This window comes from Hemiscyllium ocellatum, chromosome 30 (assembly GCF_020745735.1).
Source record: "Hemiscyllium ocellatum isolate sHemOce1 chromosome 30, sHemOce1.pat.X.cur, whole genome shotgun sequence".
NCBI classification, from domain to species: Eukaryota; Metazoa; Chordata; class Chondrichthyes; order Orectolobiformes; family Hemiscylliidae; genus Hemiscyllium; species Hemiscyllium ocellatum.
Window position 1 is genome coordinate 52280203 of NC_083430.1, and position 18959 is coordinate 52299161.

An 18959-nucleotide genomic window follows, 5' to 3' on the forward strand; every position below is an offset into this window, starting at 1 on the left:
TTACTCAGAGAGTAGTAAGGGTATGGAATGCTTTGCCTGCAATGGTAGTAGATTCGCCAAGTCTAAATGCATTTATGTCGTCAGTGGACAGGAATAGGGATGTACATGGAATAGTGTAGGTGGGATAGGCTTCAGACTGGTATGACAGGGCGGCGCAACATTGAGGGCCGAAGGGCCTGTACTGCGCTGTAATGTTCAACGTTCAATGTATCATTAATGTATATTATAAACAGCTGCAGTCCCAGCACCGAACCTTGTGGTACCCCGTTTCTTGAATGTGCAGCCTGTTCAGATCATAAGAAGTCATTGTTGCCTCGGGTTCCACATTGTAAAGGCACAGAGGACACTCAGACCAATGTATGAGACACGCTCACCAAGAGAGTGAGTGAGAACACTCTGTGGGTGATGATTGAGTAGGATGACATTGACTGGCAGCAACCAGCAGCAAGGCGACCAGGGTGACACCCGAGGGTCATGGAAATCAATGCCTACTCATTCAGGCCGGCATTTCCATACCACAAGTTGCACACTCCCAAACCACTACACTGAAATTTAATCTTGTAAACTCTGTGTTACATGCTTGTAAAATTATTGAACTCACAACATGTGTCTATGTCATAGAGTCATAGAGATGTACAGCATGGAAACAGATCCTTCGGTACAACTCGTCCAGGCCGACCAGATATCCCAACCCAATCTAGTCCCACCTGCCAGCACACCCCAATACCTTCTAAACCCTTCCTATTCATATACCCATCCAGATGCCTTTTAAATGTTGCAATTGTACCAGCCTCCACCACTTCCTCTGGCAGCTCATTCCATACACATACCATCCTCTGCGTGAAAACGTTGCAATCGGACCCCTACAGCCAACGTCATCCTGACCTCAGCCTCCTGTTGGCTGCACTGTTGGTTTAACTATTTCAAACTAAAGTTTTTGTCCCAGTTAGCTCAGGGTCCTGAGGCCAGTGCTTAAACTGAACGAACTGAACAGAGATCAGAACGTGTACCTGCAGCCTAGCTGGTCTGTGTACTGTGACCACACTGTGCAGGGGATGAGTTTCCGCTTTCAAAGGAAAATTGAATCATTAAATGCAGTCCTGAGGTCAACATTGTCAAGTCAGGTCAAACACAATCAGATTAAATCAGACGTTGTAGACATGTGACACAAAAGAAGCTTAAGGTCCATGATTCTCGACCTTTGCAGTTATCCCCAGGCTTCATAGATCTCTTAAATCAACCTGCTCAGAGCTGCTATTACACACCTCTGCAGTAAGTGGGTCCCAAACCCAGGCCTCCTGGCCCAGTGATAAGGACACTACCACTGCACCACAAGAACCGGTGGCGGCGGCACGGTGGCACAGTGGTTAGCACTGCTGCCTCACAGCGCCAGGGACCTGGGTTCAATTCCCGCCTCAGGCGACTGACTGTGTGGAGTTTGCACGTTCTCCCCGTGTCTGCGTGGGTTTCCTCCGGGTGCTCCGGTTTCCTCCCACAGTCCAAAGATGTGTGGGTGAGGTGAATTGGCCATGCTAAATTGCCCATAGTGTTAGGTAAGGGGTATATGTAGGGGTATGGGTGGGTTGCGCTTCGGCGGGTCGGTGTGGACTTGTTGGGCCGAAGGGCCTGTTTCCACACTGTAAATAATCTAATCTAATCTAATCTAAAAAAACCCTGAGAAATACTCAGTTCTGACAGATATGTCGAGGACAAAATGAGGACTGCAGATGCTGGAGATCGGAATCAAAACTTGTGGTGCTGGAAAAGCACAGCAGGTCAGGCAGCATCTGAGGGGACAGGTCAAGAGGGCGGTGATGAGTTGGAAGGTTGGATCTGGGATAAGGTGGGGGGTAGGGGAGATGAGTAAATTGGTGAAATCAACATTTAGCCCGTGTGCTTGGAGGGTCTCAAGGTGGAAGATGAGATATTATTCTTCCAGGCATAGGGTGGCTCGGGTTTGGGGGTGGAGGAGGCCCAGGACTTGCATGTCCTTGGCAGAGTGGGAGTTGAAGTATTCGGCCCACCTATCCGCTCCACCTTCCTCTCCGACCTATCACCATCACCCCCCACCTTCATCCACCTATCTCCTTCCCCCTCACCCAGCCCAAACCCCTCCCGTTTCTCTCTCAAGCCCCTTGCCTCCGCCTCCTCACCCCACCCTCCATTCCTGATGAAGGACTTATGCTGCAAAAGTGGACTCTCCTGTTCCTCGGATGCTGCCTGACTGGCTGTGCTTTTCCAGCACCAAACTTTTTTGACTCTGATGGATGTGTTCTCATTAACCTGGAGCAGATAGGGCATGAACCCAAGCTCCCTGGCTCAGAGGTACAGGCACTACCACAGGAGCCCTCAATTTGACTGTGGACGTAGCAGAAGTTGCCTCTGGAACGATATTCCAAAATCTGGAATTCGGTACGTTTTTGCTTAATTTTCCGTGCGAATGGTGTGGATATAAAGGGGATGCTCATTGCAGTGAGCTGGCTGGTTGTGGTTGGGATTGGCCTGTGCTATCAGTGGGAGGGAGGAGTTTAGGATAATTCTGTAAATCTCAGCAGGTTCCTCCACCCTGCCGGTCCCAGAGGCACTTTCATTCCGGGCTTAGAGCTGGGACTAGCGGCCGCTCCGCCCGTCCTGCCGTGCTGTTCCCGGCGGAGCGATGACACCTGCCGGACACTGGATGGGCATCATATTTCTCTTCACCTTGTTCTCAGGTATAAGCTGCTCCTTTAAATAAACCCTGGCTGGGTTAACAGAAAGGCTAGAGCACTGGCTTTGACTCCCAGTCTCATTTAGGAACCAACAGGGAACGTTACTCCTGAAAATTACTCCTCTGATGGTTGTTTAAAATCAGTTTAAAGGCACGGGTTTGACTTTGGGTCTGAGACCCATGTGCTGAAGGTGGAAGTTAGACCAGAACGAGTTCCAGATAACGAGTTCTTCAGTAAGGGAGCAGGAACTGAAAACCCAGCGGTCAGGAGATTGAGAGAGATTTTTTAAAAAACTGCAGGAGGAGAAAATCTGGCAGCATTTGTGTCGAGAGAAATAGAAATAATGTTGCTAGTCAGATCTGACTCTTATTGGGAACTGGAGTAGGGAGGAGATCTGATAGAGGTGCTCATTATCACACCCCATTAGGATTCATAAAGGGGAAAAGAAACTTCTCCCCAACTGGGGAAAGTGGTCCAAGCCAGAACACAACTATCTACAATTGCAGGAGAAAGTGAGGACTGCTGATGCTGGAGATCAGAGCTGGAAATGTGTTGCTGGAAAAGCGCAGCAGGTCAGGCAGCATCCAAGGAGCAGGAGAATCGACGTTTCGGGCATGAGCCCTTCTTCAGGAATCCTGCTGATCTACAGTTGCAGCGTGGTGGCACGGTGGCTCAGTGGTTAGCACTGCTACCTAACAGAGCTGGCTATCTGGGTTCGATTCCACCTTCAGTGACTGTGTGGAGTTTACATATTCTCCCTGTATCTGTAGTCCAAACATGTGCAGGTTGGGTGGGATAACCCTGGGAAATTGTTCCATAGTGCTCAGGCTAGCTGAGGGGGGGTTACAGAGATGGGCTGAATGGCCTGCTTTCACACTGTAAACAACAGTATGAGACAGAAGTTTTGTTTTCGCAGGAAGTAGTTGCACTGAATGTAGCACCTGGAGTGCTGCCTTCAAAAATAATTGAGATCATTATCTGAAGGTGGAAGGGTTTAGTGAATTGCTTTTTGCAAAAAGCCAGCACAGGACAACAGGCCAAAAAGACTCCTTCAGCACTGTCGCTGTACTATTATTCTAAATGTATCCATCATTAATGTCATGATGTATATGGTGTGTTTAATATTTATTCATTACTCAATGAGTTTCCTTACAGTAGGTCTGGAAGGAGGATGTGGACTCATGCAAAAAACAATCTGTATTTCCACATATTTCCAATAAGTTGTCCTCCATGTCATAAACCAGTCTGTCTGCATCTATCTTGTTTGGGCAAGTCTATAAAACTATTTGCAAATTGATAGTTTCCCACTGGGAAATCTAGTAACTGATGCACTTTCTGTATTTAGCCAGGCTGATGAGGCCACGTTCTGATAAATGGGTGGCACAGTGGTCAGCACTGCTGCCTCACAGCACCAGAGACCTGGGTTCAATTTCCTCCTCGGGCAGCTCTCTGTGTGGAGTTTGCACATTCTCCCCGTGTCTGCGTGGGTTTCCTGTGGATGTTCCGGTTTACTCCCACAATCCAAAAATGTGCAGCTCAGGTGAATTGGCCATTCTAAATTGCCCGTAGTGTTAGGTGAAGGGGTAAATGTGGGGGAATGGATCTGGGTGGGTTGCGCTTCGGCGGGTCGGTGTGGACTTGTTGGGCCTGTTTCCACACTGTAAGTAATCTAATCTAATATGACAAATCTGCACAAAGGGGCGTACTGTATGATCATGTGTTTCTCTAACTATCTGTGTTAATTTTATATTTTCTGAGGTAGCATTTGATGCCCAGTCTTGGATGAACACACCCAAATTTCCAGATACCTATCATGTTACAGGTATGTTCCAGGTTTATTCAGCATAATGACATTGATATCAGAAATAAAAACCAGAATCACAGGAAATATATTGCAGATTCTTCAGCACCTATCAGAATGCAGGTAGATTAACATTCTCGGATTGACCCTTCACTAGAACTTTAGAAGAGTCACATTTTTCCTCCACAGTTGCTTATGGAGTTTATGTACGCTTTGAATATTTCTATTTACTTTTATATTGCCAGATTTTTTTCTGCATCTCTGCATTAAGTAATTGTCTTATTAAATACATTTTCAAAGTCCTAAAGAGCTTGCATATGTATATATGTGTCTGCATTGTGTGTACATCAGTGTGTGTGCCTCTGTATCTGTGTGTGTGCATCAGTGTCTCTGTTTGTGTCTGAATGTGTGCATTAGTGTGTGTGTATTTCTGTCTGTTTCTGAATGTGTGCATCAGTCTGTGTGTCTCTGTTTGTGTCTGAGTGTGTGCATTAGGGCGTGTGTGTTTCTGTCAGTCTGAGTGTGTGCATCTGTGTGTGTGTGTCTCTGTGTCTGCATGTATGCATCAGTGTGTGTCTGAGTGTGTGCATTAGGGTGTGTGTGCCTCTGTCTGTCTGCGTGTGTGCGTGTCTCTGTGTCTGTGCATCAGTGTGTATGCCTCTGTGTGTGCGCCTGAGTGTGTGTATCAGTGTGTGTATCTCTGTCTGTTTCTGAGTGTATGTAACAGTGTGTGTGTGTCTCTGTGTCTGCATGCTTGCAAGAGTGTGTGTGTCTCTGTCTGTGTCTGAGTGTGTGTCAGTGTGTATTTCTGTCTATGTCTGTGTGTGTCCATCATTGTGTGTGTCTCTGTCTGTGTCTGAGTGTGTGTCAGTGTGTATTTCTGTCTATGTCTGTGTGTGTCCATCATTGTGTGTGTCTCTGTCTGTGTCTGAGTGTGTGCATCTGTGTGTGTGTGTCTCTGTGTCTGCATGTATGCATCAGTGTGTGTCTGAGTGTGTGCATTAGGGTGTGTGTGCCTCTGTCTGTCTGCGTGTGTGCGTGTCTCTGTGTCTGTGCATCAGTGTGTATGCCTCTGTGTGTGCGCCTGAGTGTGTGTATCAGTGTGTGTATCTCTGTCTGTTTCTGAGTGTATGTAACAGTGTGTGTGTGTCTCTGTGTCTGCATGCTTGCAAGAGTGTGTGTGTCTCTGTCTGTGTCTGAGTGTGTGTCAGTGTGTATTTCTGTCTATGTCTGTGTGTGTCCATCATTGTGTGTGTCTCTGTCTGTGTCTGAGTGTGTGTCAGTGTGTATTTCTGTCTATGTCTGTGTGTGTCCATCATTGTGTGTGTCTCTGTCTGTGTCTGAGTGTGTGCATCAGTGTGTGTCTCTGTCTGTGTCAGAGTGTGTGCGTCAGTGCGTGTGTCTCTGTGTCTGTGTGTGCATCAGTGTGTGTGTTTCTTTCTGTAGCTGCATGTGTGCATTAGTATGTCTCTGTGAGTGCATCAGTGTGTGTGTCTCTGTCTGTGTTGGCATGTGAGCATCAGTGTGTGTATGTCTCTGTCTGTCTGAGTGTGTGCATCAGTGTGTGTGTCTTTGTCTCTGAGTGTGTGCATCAGTGTGTGTGTGTCTCTATGTTTGCAAGTGTGCATCAGTGCATGTGTGCATCAGTGTGTGCATCTCTGTCTTTCTCTGCGTGTGTGCATCTGTGTGTGTGTATGTCTGAGTGTGTGCATCAGTGTGTGTATGTCTCTGTCTAAGTGTGTGCGTCAGTGTGTGTCTCTCTCTGTTTCAGAGTGTGTGCATCAGTGTGTGTGTCACTGTGTTTTCTCTCTGCTTGTTTAAAGGAAGTTTCTATTTATTATCTCACCTCTTGTCCAGCGATGAGGAGGCACCCAGTACGGGGTGGCTAGAGGGCGGTCTGGCCTTGGCATGGCGGGTTCCAGGTTTCGTGGTCTTGTCCTGGCTTGGAAATTTCATTTTGAATATTCCGGTAGCCTGGCACGGTGATCAGCTTGTCCCAGAGGGGTGGTTTCGGTTTGGCAGTCGTGTGTGTGTGTGTGTGTGTGTGTGTGTGTGTGTGTGTGCGTCTGTCTGTGTGTTGTGTGTGTGTGTGTGTGTGTCTGTGCAGAGAGAATCATTAACATTCTTTGTTCCCAGTGCTCCATATGAATCTGGCCTGATCTTACTCTCTTATTTGAAGCTATGGGACGCATGGTTAACTCTTTCCCTAAGGATCAGTTTCTCAGATAAAGTGGCAGAACATTTGAAAATAGAGGTGGATAGGGTCTGCCTTCTTTTATTTTGGTTCCAGGACAGTGATTATCTTTGTCTTGTATCAATTTAAATATTTAGTCAACACCGGGAAGATGTAGACTAACACGAACACGGTCAACTCCTGTTGAATGGAGAAGAAATTAAAGGATAATCCTCCTGTCCAGCTGTGGTTTGCTTATTTCATCAATTGATATTTATTCCCGTCATACTAACTGTTTGTATGATTTTGGTTCAACAAATACTGTGTCTACTGAATAACTTTGACCATATTGTTCTTCTATTTTCATTTATTTCAATCCGGTGGAATGGTAGCTCAGATCAGCTGTGGGCTTATTAAATGGCAGAATTGGCTTGAGGGGCCGAGTGACTCACTTCAAGCCCCTTGGAGAAAGTGAGGACTGCAGATACTGGAGAGTCAGAGTCAAGAATCTGGTGCTGGAAAAGCACAGCAGGTCAGGCAGCATCCAAGGAACCGGAAAAACAGTGTTTTGGGCAGGAGTCCTTCATCAGGAATGAGTTTCAGCTCTTTGTCCATTGTCCACAGGACAAAGAACAATTTGATTGAGTTCTTCAGCATGCCATCTTCTGGAGGTGTCGGAGAGTGGTTTGAGGCATTATCTGGAAATATAATGTCTAAGAGCATCAAGGGTCATTGTTGGATCTGTGTATGTGCCTGAAACTGACAGAGCACTAAGTTTCTAATTTCACATTAGTCATTGGTAATTGTTACACAGAAGCCATGGGAAAGGAGAGTCAATCTAGATTTCACTCTTGACCTCCTTCAATGCCAGATTCAAGTGGACTTGGAGGTGACCAACATTTTGTTGGAAGCTTTGTAATGTTCCTTTTTTCGGTTTAACGGTTCTGACCCAGATTTCAAAGACACACAACTCAGATACCATTCCAGTTAATGTGGTACACCTTGATTGAATTACTAAGCAATAATACATACCCACAATAACATGGACTGTTGAAAGTTTCAGCTGGCAGGGGTCTGTCTCAGGTGAGCAATCCATCAAACCTTCCCCTTGGGCAGGTGATCAAACTGCTGTACCCTGGCTTCAGTCCTGGGTTGCTCTTGATGTCTTATTTTATAAGTTAAATTCTAGAACTTTCCTCTACACTCACACTCACATACATACACACACTCTCTCACAAACACTCATATCACCGCACACGCACACACACACGTAAGTTTGTGGGGTGAATTTATACTTGCAGAATTACAATTCATTTTGTTTAAAAAACTGCTTAAATCTAAGTAAGATTCTGTAAATCCCTTTTTAGATTAGAATCAGTCTGAACATTGGGGCACAGGCAGCCTCACACAGGGCACCTCACACCTTCAATACATTACCTGGGCCAACATGGCACCTATTGTTAAAGTTCATTGAGAATGTAACTTTAAGAAAGCTCTGGAATTTACATATGAAAGAACTGAAACCAGCACGTCCATTCTAAAAGATGAGAGACTTAACAAACGATCCAGGTCTTTTCCAACATATCATTTCAGTTGCATCTCACTGTAAACTTTTGCTCTAAAGTCTGTGTCCTACAGTCGCATGCTCCACAATCACATGATGAAGGAGCAGCATTCCGAAAGCTAATGCTTCCCAATAAACCTGTTGGACTATAACGTGGTGTTGTGTGATTTTTAACTTTGTCCAATGCTGGCACCTCCAAATCATTATTTTATAACATTTCCTTGCAATTGACTGTTTTCCATTTAAGGTAATGGCCCTTGTAATTGGTTTTAGTTACATCATTGTGGAAGATCATCACCAGATCTATTCTCTCTGATCTCTTTCTTTAAGGTTATGCTTGAAAATGCAGAGGCAGCTGCCTGGACCGTGATCTCCATCTCCCTTATCTTTATGGCCTCAGAAACAATAGGCACAGTTCCCTGATAGCCCCAGCACAGTTTCAACTTGGCAAAAGGGAGGACTGCAGATACTGGAAACCAGAGTTTAGATCAGAATGGTGCTGGAAAAGCACAGGTCAGTCAGCATCCGAGGAGCAGGAAAATCGATGTTTCGATTTTCCCTCTATTCCTGATGAAGAGCTATTCCCTCTATTCCTGATGAAGAGCTTTTGCCCGAAACGTTGATTTTCCTGCTCCTCGGATGCTGCCTGACCTGTGCTTTTCCAGCACCATTCTGATCTAAACCCCAGCACAGTTTCAGCCGATTAACAAATATCCATGGCTTGACCACTTCCTTGTCATCCGGCCTTTCAGTCCTCATACCCAAAATGCCATTTGCTTTTTGGTCAGGGTACCCATTCTATCACCATGATGCAACCCAGCTCACAGGGCTTCATCACATACAGTTTCCAATCATTAATAGGAATGAGATAATAGATGCATGATTCAAAGTACATGACACAAGATTGAATGCATGTGTGTGTATTGGCCAACAATATGCAGACTTCAAAATCATAATAAATAAAGTACAGGAACCTTCAATCATAAACATTAAAAATATCTTTATCCATTTATTTTGCCTATTCACCTCAGTTAAAGTGTCATTTTTTAAAATATAAAAAAAAGAAATAATTGCATTTTTACAGCTCATACTTTGACATAGGCGATCTGACACAGCTTTAATCCGTGAATGTGGTGTGAGTGTGCGTGGAGAATGGTGGGATGCTGAATGTCTCTTAGTTGCAAGGGAGAGGTTTGTTTGACTGTAAGAATAAGCAAACTTTTTAATATTTGCAGGAATTCTGTCATTGCCATTCGCTGAGATTAAAGAGCCATTCGAAGCTTGGTACAACCTGTCTGGAAACGTCAGCCGCATTGAATACTACCATGGTACTGCTTCTGTCCCAATAGATTAACAAATTGTTTCAATTAATTAGCCTTATGTATGCGTGCCAAGTCAGAGTGAATTGTTACAGTTGGAATTTTCCTGATTCTCAAGGGATTTATTTTCTGATTAAATCCATCTACTTCTATAACCTGATTATTATCTCCCTCTTTAGTTTCAGTTAAGTGAGAACAGTGATAAGGTTCTGGAACAGTGGTATGGTTCTGGAAATGCCTGAAATGTTCATACCATTTTTTTCTTGCAAATTTAAGGATGATGCTGCATTCTGGAAGAAGCTAAAACCAGAATTGAATGAAAGCAACATATGCTGGAGAGCACAGTGGGTCAGGCAGCATCCATGGAGAGAGAACAAGCTAACATTTCGAGTCTGGATCACTCTTCATCAGAACTGACGTGAAATGTGGAGGGGGCAACATTTATGCCATAGTGGGGGATGGGGGGGGGGATTGGAACTATCAACACCCTTTCTCCCCCAGCATTCCTACACCCCCCACACTTCACTTCAGCTCTAATGAAGAGTTATCTAGACTTGAAACATGAGCTTGCTCTCTCTCTCTGGATGCTGCCTGACCCGCTGTGATCTCCAGCATTTGTTACTTTCAGTACAGATTCCAGCATCAGCATTAATTTGTCCCGACAAACTGAGTTTAGAATTGAGTTAGATTGTGTCAAGGCTGTTAGAAGCTCATCATTATTTTTTAAAAACCTACTAGTTTTTGTCAGCAAATTAATAAAGTTGTTCTAAAAGTACTGTAGCAGAAGCAGATAAAGACCAGTTCTGATTATAATATAGTTCTTATATTCAAGGTTTGTGCGAAGATTTGTAGCTCGGGTGCTCATCGTTGTGGTTCTGTTCGCCAAGCTGGAAGTTTTTGTTGCAAGCGTTTCGTCCCCTGGCTAGGCGACATCATCAGTGCTTTGGAGCCTCCTTCAAAGCGCTTCTTTGATGTTTCTTCCGGTATTTATAGTGGTCAGTCCTTGCCGCTTCCGGGTGTCAGTTTCAGTTGTCCGCTGTAGTGGTTGGTATATTGGGTCCAGGTCGATGTGTTTGTTGATGGAGTTTGTGGATAAATGCCATGCCTCTAGAAATTCCCTGGCTGTTCTCTGTCTGGCTTGCCCTATGATAGTAGTGTTTTCCCAGTCAAATTCATGTTGCTTGTTGTCTGCGTGTGTGGCTACTAGGGATAGCTGTCGTGTCGTTTCGTGGCTAGTTGATGTTCATGTATGCGGATTGTTAGCTGTCTTCCTGTTTGTCCTATATAGTGTTTTGTGCAGTCCTTGCATGGTATTTTGTACACTACATTAGTTTTGCTCATGTTGGGTATCGGGTCCTTTGTTCTAGTGAGTTGTTGTCTGAGCGTGGCTGTTGGTTTGTGTGCTGTTATGAGTCCTAAGGGTCGCAGTAGTCAGGCTGTCAGTTCTGAAACGCTCCTGATGTATGGTAGAGTGGCTAGTCCTTTTGGTTGTGGCATGTCCTCGTTCCGTGGTCTGTCTCTTAGGCTTCTGTTGATAAAGTTGCGGGGGTATCCGTTTTTGGCGAATACCTTGTATAGGTGTTCCTCTTCCTCTTTTTGCAGTTCTGGTGTACTGCAGTGTGTTGTGGCTCTTTTGAATAGTGTCCTGATGCAGCTTCGTTTGTGTGTGTTGGGGTGGTTACTTTCATAGTTTAGGACTTGGTCTGTGTGTGTTGTTTTCCTGTGTACCCTTGTGGTGAATTCTCCGTTCGGTGTTCTCTGTACTATCACGTCTAGGAATGGGAGTTGGCTATCCTATTCTTCTTCTCTCGTGAATTCACAAGGGTACACAGGAAAACAACACACACAGACCAAGTCCTAAACTATGAAAGTAACCACCCCAACACACACAAACGAAGCTGCATCAGGACACTATTCAAAAGAGCCACAACACACTGCAGTACACCAGAACTGCGAAAAGAGGAAGAGGAACACCTATACAAGGTATTCGCCAAAAACGGATACCCGCGCAACTTTATCAACAGATGCCTAAGAGATAGACCACGGAACGAGGACATGCCACAACCAAAAGGACTAGCCACACTACCATACATCAGGAGCGTTTCAGAACTGACAGCCAGACTACTGCGACCCTTAGGACTCATAACGGCACACAAACCAACAGCCATGCTCAGACAACAACTCACTAGAACAAAGGACCCGATACCCAACATGAGCAAAACTAATGTAGTTTACAAAATACCATGCAAGGACTGCACAAAACACTATATAGGACAAACAGGAAGACAGCTAACAATCCGCATACATGAACATCAACTAGCCACGAAACGACACGACCAGCTATCTCTAGTAGCCACACACGCAGACAACAAGCAACATGAATTTGACTGGGAAAACACTACTATCATAGGGCAAGCCAGACAGAGAACAGCCAGGGAATTTCTAGAGGCATGGCATTTATCCACAAACTCCATCAACAAACACATCGACCTGGACCCAATATACCAACCACTACAGCGGATAGCTGAAACTGACACCCGGAAGCGGCAAGGACAGACCACTATAAATACCGGAAGAAACATCAAAGAAGCGCTTCGCAGGAGGCTCCAAAGCACTGATGATGTCGCCTAGCCAGGGGACAAAATGTTTGCAACAAAAACTTCCAGCTCGGCGAACAGAACCACAACATAGTTCTTATATCACAATCTCTGAAACCTTCACTGTATTTTCATTAGGGAATCAGGTTTTAAAAAAGCACGTTTCTTTCAGATCAGATTAAAAGAAAGGGAAAGTTGGCTTCATAGAATCCCTGTTGAAAATGTGTTGCTGGAAAAGCGCAGCAGGTCAGGCAGCATCCAAGGAACAGGAGAATCGACGTTTCGGGCGTAAGCCCTTCTTCAGGTTCTTGAAGAAGGGCTTACGCCCGAAACGTCGATTCTCCTGTTCCTTGGATGCTGCCTGACCTGCTGCGCTTTTCCAGCAACACATTTTCAGCTCCGATCTCCAGCATTTGCAGTCCTCACTTTTTCTCTTCATAGAATCCCTACAGTGTGGAAACAAGCCATTTGGTCCAACAAGTTCACACCCACCCTCAAAAGAATATCCCGCCTAGACCCATTCCCTAACCTATTTCTCGACATTTACCCCTGACTAACGCACCCAACTTACACACCCCTGAACAGTAAGGGCAATTTAGCACAGCCAATTCACCTAAACTGCATGTCTTTGGACTGCAGGAGGAAACCCATGCAGACAATGTGCAAACTCCACACAGACAGTCATTCAAGCCTGGTATTGAACCCAGGTCTATCTGATGCTATGAAGTAGCAGTGCTAACTACTGAGCCACCATGCCACCCTAAGTGATATGGTTTCCCAAAATAACATTGACAATGGATCACATGCAAGGTGGCTACTTAACCTTTCAGTTGATGAATATTTTAGGAAAATGGAGCCTTTTAGGAAAAGGAAAAAGTGTGCCGGTGGGAATCGGAGCAGTGAGTTTGTTTAAAACTCAGCAGTTCCTGATCAAAAACAATGTTTCAGTTTGTGTAAATTTTAATTTTATAATTTAAGAATAAAAGAAATAGGAACTGGCCATTCGGCCCTTTGAGCAGGGCACAGCATCCAGAATAATGATGGTTGATCTTCTTGCTCAGGTACCCTTTCTACCCCTCTCCCCTTAATTCCATGATATTCCAAATTCTCTCCCTCTCAGTCCCCAGTGAGCTCAGCAATGCTGCACCTTTCTGAGCAACCCCTGAGCAAAGAAATGTCTCCTCACCTCAATCTTAAATGCCTGTACCCTTACTTTAGAGCTGTGCCTATAGAAGACATAGAAATTTCAGTAGATTATCATCATAACATTCACGTGAGATACTGTGAATCCTGGAAATGTGAAATAGGAGCAGCAAGTGTTGAATTCCTCAGCAGGTCATGCAGCACCTATGGAGAGAAAAGCAAAGTTAATGCTTCAGAGGGATGGGTTATCACTGAAATTATCAATGCCGTGTTCAAACGTACACTGGTTTTTAATCTTCCTGATTACAAATTACTTTGGAAGTGGAGCTATGTTTTAATCTTATTATAGTTCCACATGATGAAGACCCAGCAGCCACGCTGTCTGTCGGAGGACGTTTGCTGAGTGGAAGCAATAGTATTAATAGTGATCTGCTCACAGCTGTCATTTACTGTTTCTCCTTTTGTTTGAATAGTTATAAATCGATTCCTTTCCATTTGACAGGTCAGGTTATAACCTTACAGCATGGGTTCGAAAAGCCAGCTGGAATTAGTTACAAGATTTCTCCAGAGACTACAGAAACGGAGATAAATGTTATCAAATGCTTCCAAATAAATGGAACTGTTGACGATCCTATCTTTCCACAGTCAGTCTTTCCAAACTTGAAGGGTTTTAAGGTAAGAGTGACAGGTGCTGAAGTTTAGAATTCAGTCAAAAATTAAAATAAAACTATGAGAGCATCATAATGGAAAATTCTAAAAGAAAACAAAAATAATATGATTAAAGGCAAGACAAGAGGAGCAGGAAAATGCAGAGGTAAATGGGAACACCAGGTGCTCGAGCAGGGAATTAGGAGGGAGGGAAGTTAATAATGGCAGAGAAGGTGTGGGTGGAAAAGAAATAAAATAGGATGGGATCACAAGTTGGAGGAGTATCTGAGTAACTGAGGAAGGAATAGAGAAGAGGTGTCTCTAAGTGCTAGATTTTTCAAAGCCCCTTGACTACCTCCAGAGAACAAAGTCTCAGGATGATGGGGCAGGACATTGAAAACTGAGATGTGGAGGAATTTCTTCATTTAGAGGTTGGTAAATCTTTGGAATGCTCTGTCCCAAAAGCTGTGGAGCTCAGTCGCTGATAGTGTTCAAGACTGAAATCAATGAATTTCTACTAAAGGGATTTGAAGATGGCTTGGAATAAAGGTGTGCAACTAGAAGATTAGGTGTAGTCTCTTAGATGGTGGAATGGACTCAAGGTGCTGAATAGCCTCCTCCTGCTTCTATTTCTTATGATCTCACCTCCATGTTGTACTATCACCTCTCCTCGAAAAGGAAAGGACAAAAAGATAGACGATGGGGGGATTTAAAACAACCTCATCCCAACTGACCGCCATACATGAGTGAATGAACACATCCAAAGTGAACTCACTCATGTGAGTCTCCGTGATGTGTGGTCAATAACCCGACCTTCGTCATTTTAGCTGTTAATGTCTCGCTGCTTGCACTGACACGACAACATCTCTAGAATGTTTCCTGAAGTAGGGCTTTCCAAAATGAGAGGTCATCATGTTCGGAAAAGGGGCAGCAGATTTAAGAGAGAGATGAGGAAACTTGACGCTCCAAAAGGGTCATGAATCTATGGAATGCACTCCCCCAGAGTGCAGTGGATGCTGGGGCATTGAGTAAGTGTAAAGAGGAGGAGACGGATTTTTAATGAGTAACAGGTTGGAGGGTTTTGGAGAGTGAGCAGGAATATGGGGTTGAGGCCAAGGTGAGATCAGCCACAATCGTATTAAATAGCAGATCAGGGGGCTGAATGGCCTCCTCCTGTTCCTAGTTCTTATGTTTAGTGGAGAACATTATTTTATTTCTGTGTTTCCCAATGAGCTTCAGATGGAAGACTGCCAATATTTCCCCATGAGAATGAGAGATTCATGTTGCCATTTAAGACCCAGTTCTGAGGTAATTGTCCCTCACTACTCTAACGTTACTGTGTTCACTAGCATTTCCATTATGCTCCATATTTAGCTGACCTGCTGCAAGTGGAGACAGATTCACTTTGGCACTGCTGAAAGAGGCATGGGTGAAACAATTGTCTCTGGATTGCTCACAAATTGGAAGTAATCAGCCAAGCAATAAAGCAAACAAAAAGCAGTGATCTGCCGTTACTTCGATTTTGTAGTGCAGTGAAAATCTAAAGTAGGGAAGTCCTTTATGGTGAAGGGAGTACAAATAATTCTGGATCTGTATTAAATACTAAAGAATTAAGTTAACTTTTATTATCCCATTTGTATTTATCAGCATTTGTGGTCTGATTGTGTATTTTAATGTCGATCTATTTAGTTTATTAAGGAAGAGGACTATAAAGGACAACATTGCAGTGTGTGGCAGAACATTATTTACAAAAATGAAAAGAAGAACAATTACACCATTTGGATCACCAATTCTACAAATGGTCCCATTCCAGTCCATTATGAAATGAAGGGGTATAATACGTTGTTTGGATCCCATTATGACGAATATGAATTAGATTATGGGACTGTGCACTTTGACATGGACTCAAATATCTTCGAACTTCTTGAAGGTAAAGCTTTTGATAGATGGCTACAGATGAATATGTTGTTCAGAGATGTTGATGTTTGCAGAGAGTACTCCCCATTTGGTTATGTGGTGTATAACAACACACTCTTGCTTGAGGTTCTGTATGGACCAAAGCAAACCCCCTTCAAATAATTCCAGAAGATAGCCTCGACCCAACTTTTACCTCATTTAAAAGCAAGTGTAAGGTGCTGTGTTCACATATAATTTGATTGGTTACACTACTCAGCTTTAAGCAAAACACATTTTATTCCTAAACTATTGTTAAAATACAAATGAAAGAAAGGAGAATTGATATAACTTTAACTCCGTTGGAAAACTTAGTAGAATAATAGATTATTTAACTACTAAACAGCAATTGTTCCAATATAATAACACCCCATAAACACACCCTTGACAAAGGCAAATTCAGTAAAACAGATTGTCTCACATGTGATTCTGGCAGCAGGGAGAGAGCCCAAGCTTTTAGCTGGAACAGAGAGAGGTGTAGCTGCTTCTATATTCAGCTTCAAAACCGCAACAACCAAAACTCAACTAAAACCCTGTGGGAGCCAGACTCCACCCATTCATGCTGTTTCTATTGTTCAAACTTAAAAAAAAACTTTATTGTCTTGGAAGAGACAATTTGGTGCCTCTGTCTTAAAACCTCTCTTCAAAAAAACATGGGTGGCACGGTGGCTCAGTGGTTAGCACTGCTGCCTTACAGCGCCAGTGACCTGGGTTCAATTCCTACCTCAGGAGAGTTTGCACGTTTTCTCCGGGTGCTCCGGTTTCCTCCTACAGTCCAAAGATGAGCAGGTTAGGTGAATTGGCCAAGCTAAATTGCACGAAGTGTTAGGTGAAGGGGTAAATGTAGGGGAATGGGTCTGGGTGGGTTGCTCTTCAGCGGGTTGGTGGGGACTTGTTGGCCAAAGGGCCTGTTTCCACACTGTAAGTAAGGCAGCACTCTTCCTCTTGAGGTTGAGCTTAACATATGAATTTTCAAACTGTATTGAATGTTTTGAATCTTACATTTGAGCTCAGTTTTACTGATTGTCTCCTCAGCATTTTCTGACCCTGAAGAATTGAAACATAACCTGCTGTCTATTTTTAAAGTTCCAAAATTAGCAGTGTTTGGAGTCACTATGATAAAACAAAGAACTGAGCGCATAAAATAAAAACATAGTGCTGGAGAAACTCAGCAGGTTGGGTATCGTCTGTGGCAAGAGAAACAGAGTTAATGTTTTGAGTCTAATGAAGAAGCATCACTGGACTCAAACGTGAACTCAGTTTCCCTCTCTACAGATCTGTTGAGTTTTTCTAGTAATTTCTGTACTTGTGGGAACCACTACATTTGTTTTTAATATTGTCCCAAATTGGCACTCACTTGATCTATATAAGAGCAATCAGTAATTCCACACTAACTCCTATCATAGAGTCATTCATGCCGACATCATGAAATGTTTCAAAAACCAGTAACAGTGCAACAGTGCAACTTTTATTCTTCAGCTTTTGTAAAGTAATAACTCTTTGTAAAGGCATTATGCGATCGCTCACATAATGAGTGTAGCTTTGGGAAGAGAACAGGAGCATGATTTTAAGGGAATGTTGTGGTTCAGAGCAGCATTGATTAATCAGAAGGTAAAGATGGGAGCATGACCAAACTTGATACTTGAATATTCCAAAAGCTTCAGTAGCTACGATGAATGAAACAAGAAGGTTAGGACTGGAGAGATGTGAATTTTATTTTGTGTGCTGTTAGAATTACTGTTGGGCATTTCATTGGAAATGCTCTTGAATATTGTGTATGTCATGGTGAACCTGAACATTAGTAATTAGCAAACTGTCAAATTTATTCATTTCTCATCAGAAAGGAAATAAAGAGCCTACAAAATACAGTCATCACGTTTAAAATTAAAGAGACATACGTGTTGTTCCGTTATAACACGTGTTTCATCAATGTGAATTCACTGTAACATGATTGATGAATTGGGGCACTGTTTCTACTGCATAAACTTATAAAATGCATGTCGGCTGGAACAGAATTACATCATCTACATGTAAAGTGCTGTTTCTAAAGCATGATTTTTCTATAACGGTGGCTCAGTGGTTAGCACAGCTGCATCACAGCACGAGGGTCCCAGGTTCGATTCCAGCCTTGGGTGACTGTCTGTGTGGAGTTTGCACATTCTCCCCGTGTCTGCGTGGGTTTGCTCCGGGTGCACCAGTTTCCTCCCACAGTCCAAAGATGTGCGAGTCAGGTGAATTGGCCATGCTAAATTGCCCGTAGTGTTAGGTGCATTTGTCAGAGGGAAATGGGTCTAGGTGGGTTACTCTTCGGACTTGTTGGGCCGAAGGGCCTGTTTCCACACTGTACGGAATCTAATCATAATCTATAACACGGGATTCCACAAGAACGCAACCATCACGTTATAGAAGAACTGATTGTATCTCTGACTTTCTAATGGAGAGTCTGGCGCATGGTCATGCTCACTCTAATAAAACTACTGGAAACCTGAATTGATCCATTATTGATCTATTGATTTCTTTGTGACAGGTTTGCCTTGTGAAGGATTTACCGGTCCTGAAGTAGAACACAGAATCCTGGCAAATCCCATTCAGGATTTAGTTACCACAGATAAGGAAGAGCAGGCTCATCGTTTGTTTCAGCATTACAAGGAGACGTTTAATAGAGACTATGAGACAGATGATGAAGAGCATGATTTGAGAAGAACCACATTTACTCACAATGTGAGGTATAGCCACTTTCACTTTCAATGAAATGGAGAGCTGTCGTTTTTATTTTTAATGCTGTTTCTGACCCCAACTATAATAAATCCCAAATAAAAATTGAAAGCACTGTGGATGCTGTAAATCAAAGACAAAAACAAAAATTGCTGGAAAAGCTCAGCAGGTCTGGCAGCATCTGTGGAGAGAAATCAGAGTTAATGTTTCAGGTCCAGTGACGCTTCTCTAGAACATTCTGAGGAAGGGTCACCAGACCCGAAACGTTGACTCTGATTTCTCTCCACAGATGCTGCTAGACCTGCTGAACTTTTTCAACAATTTCTGTTTTGTGTTTG

At 43.6% G+C, this 18959-nt stretch overlaps 1 protein-coding gene across 2 annotated transcripts in view; it reads left to right on the forward strand.

Moving 5' to 3' along the window:
- Positions 1–2586: 2586 nt before the first annotated feature.
- Positions 2587–18959, forward strand: part of LOC132829864 (digestive cysteine proteinase 2-like) — a 43779-nt gene continuing 27406 nt past the window's right edge. The window contains exons 1-6 of one of the 2 annotated variants that reach the window (XM_060847253.1): positions 2587–2711; positions 4471–4530; positions 9482–9574; positions 13808–13980; positions 15643–15883; positions 18434–18632. In XM_060847253.1, the coding sequence (XP_060703236.1) occupies positions 2657–2711; positions 4471–4530; positions 9482–9574; positions 13808–13980; positions 15643–15883; positions 18434–18632 (821 nt within the window). In that variant the 5' untranslated portion in view covers positions 2587–2656. Of the gene's footprint in view, positions 2712–4466; positions 4531–9481; positions 9575–13807; positions 13981–15642; positions 15884–18433; positions 18633–18959 lie in introns of both variants that reach the window. The other variant, XM_060847254.1, reaches the window with a different exon arrangement.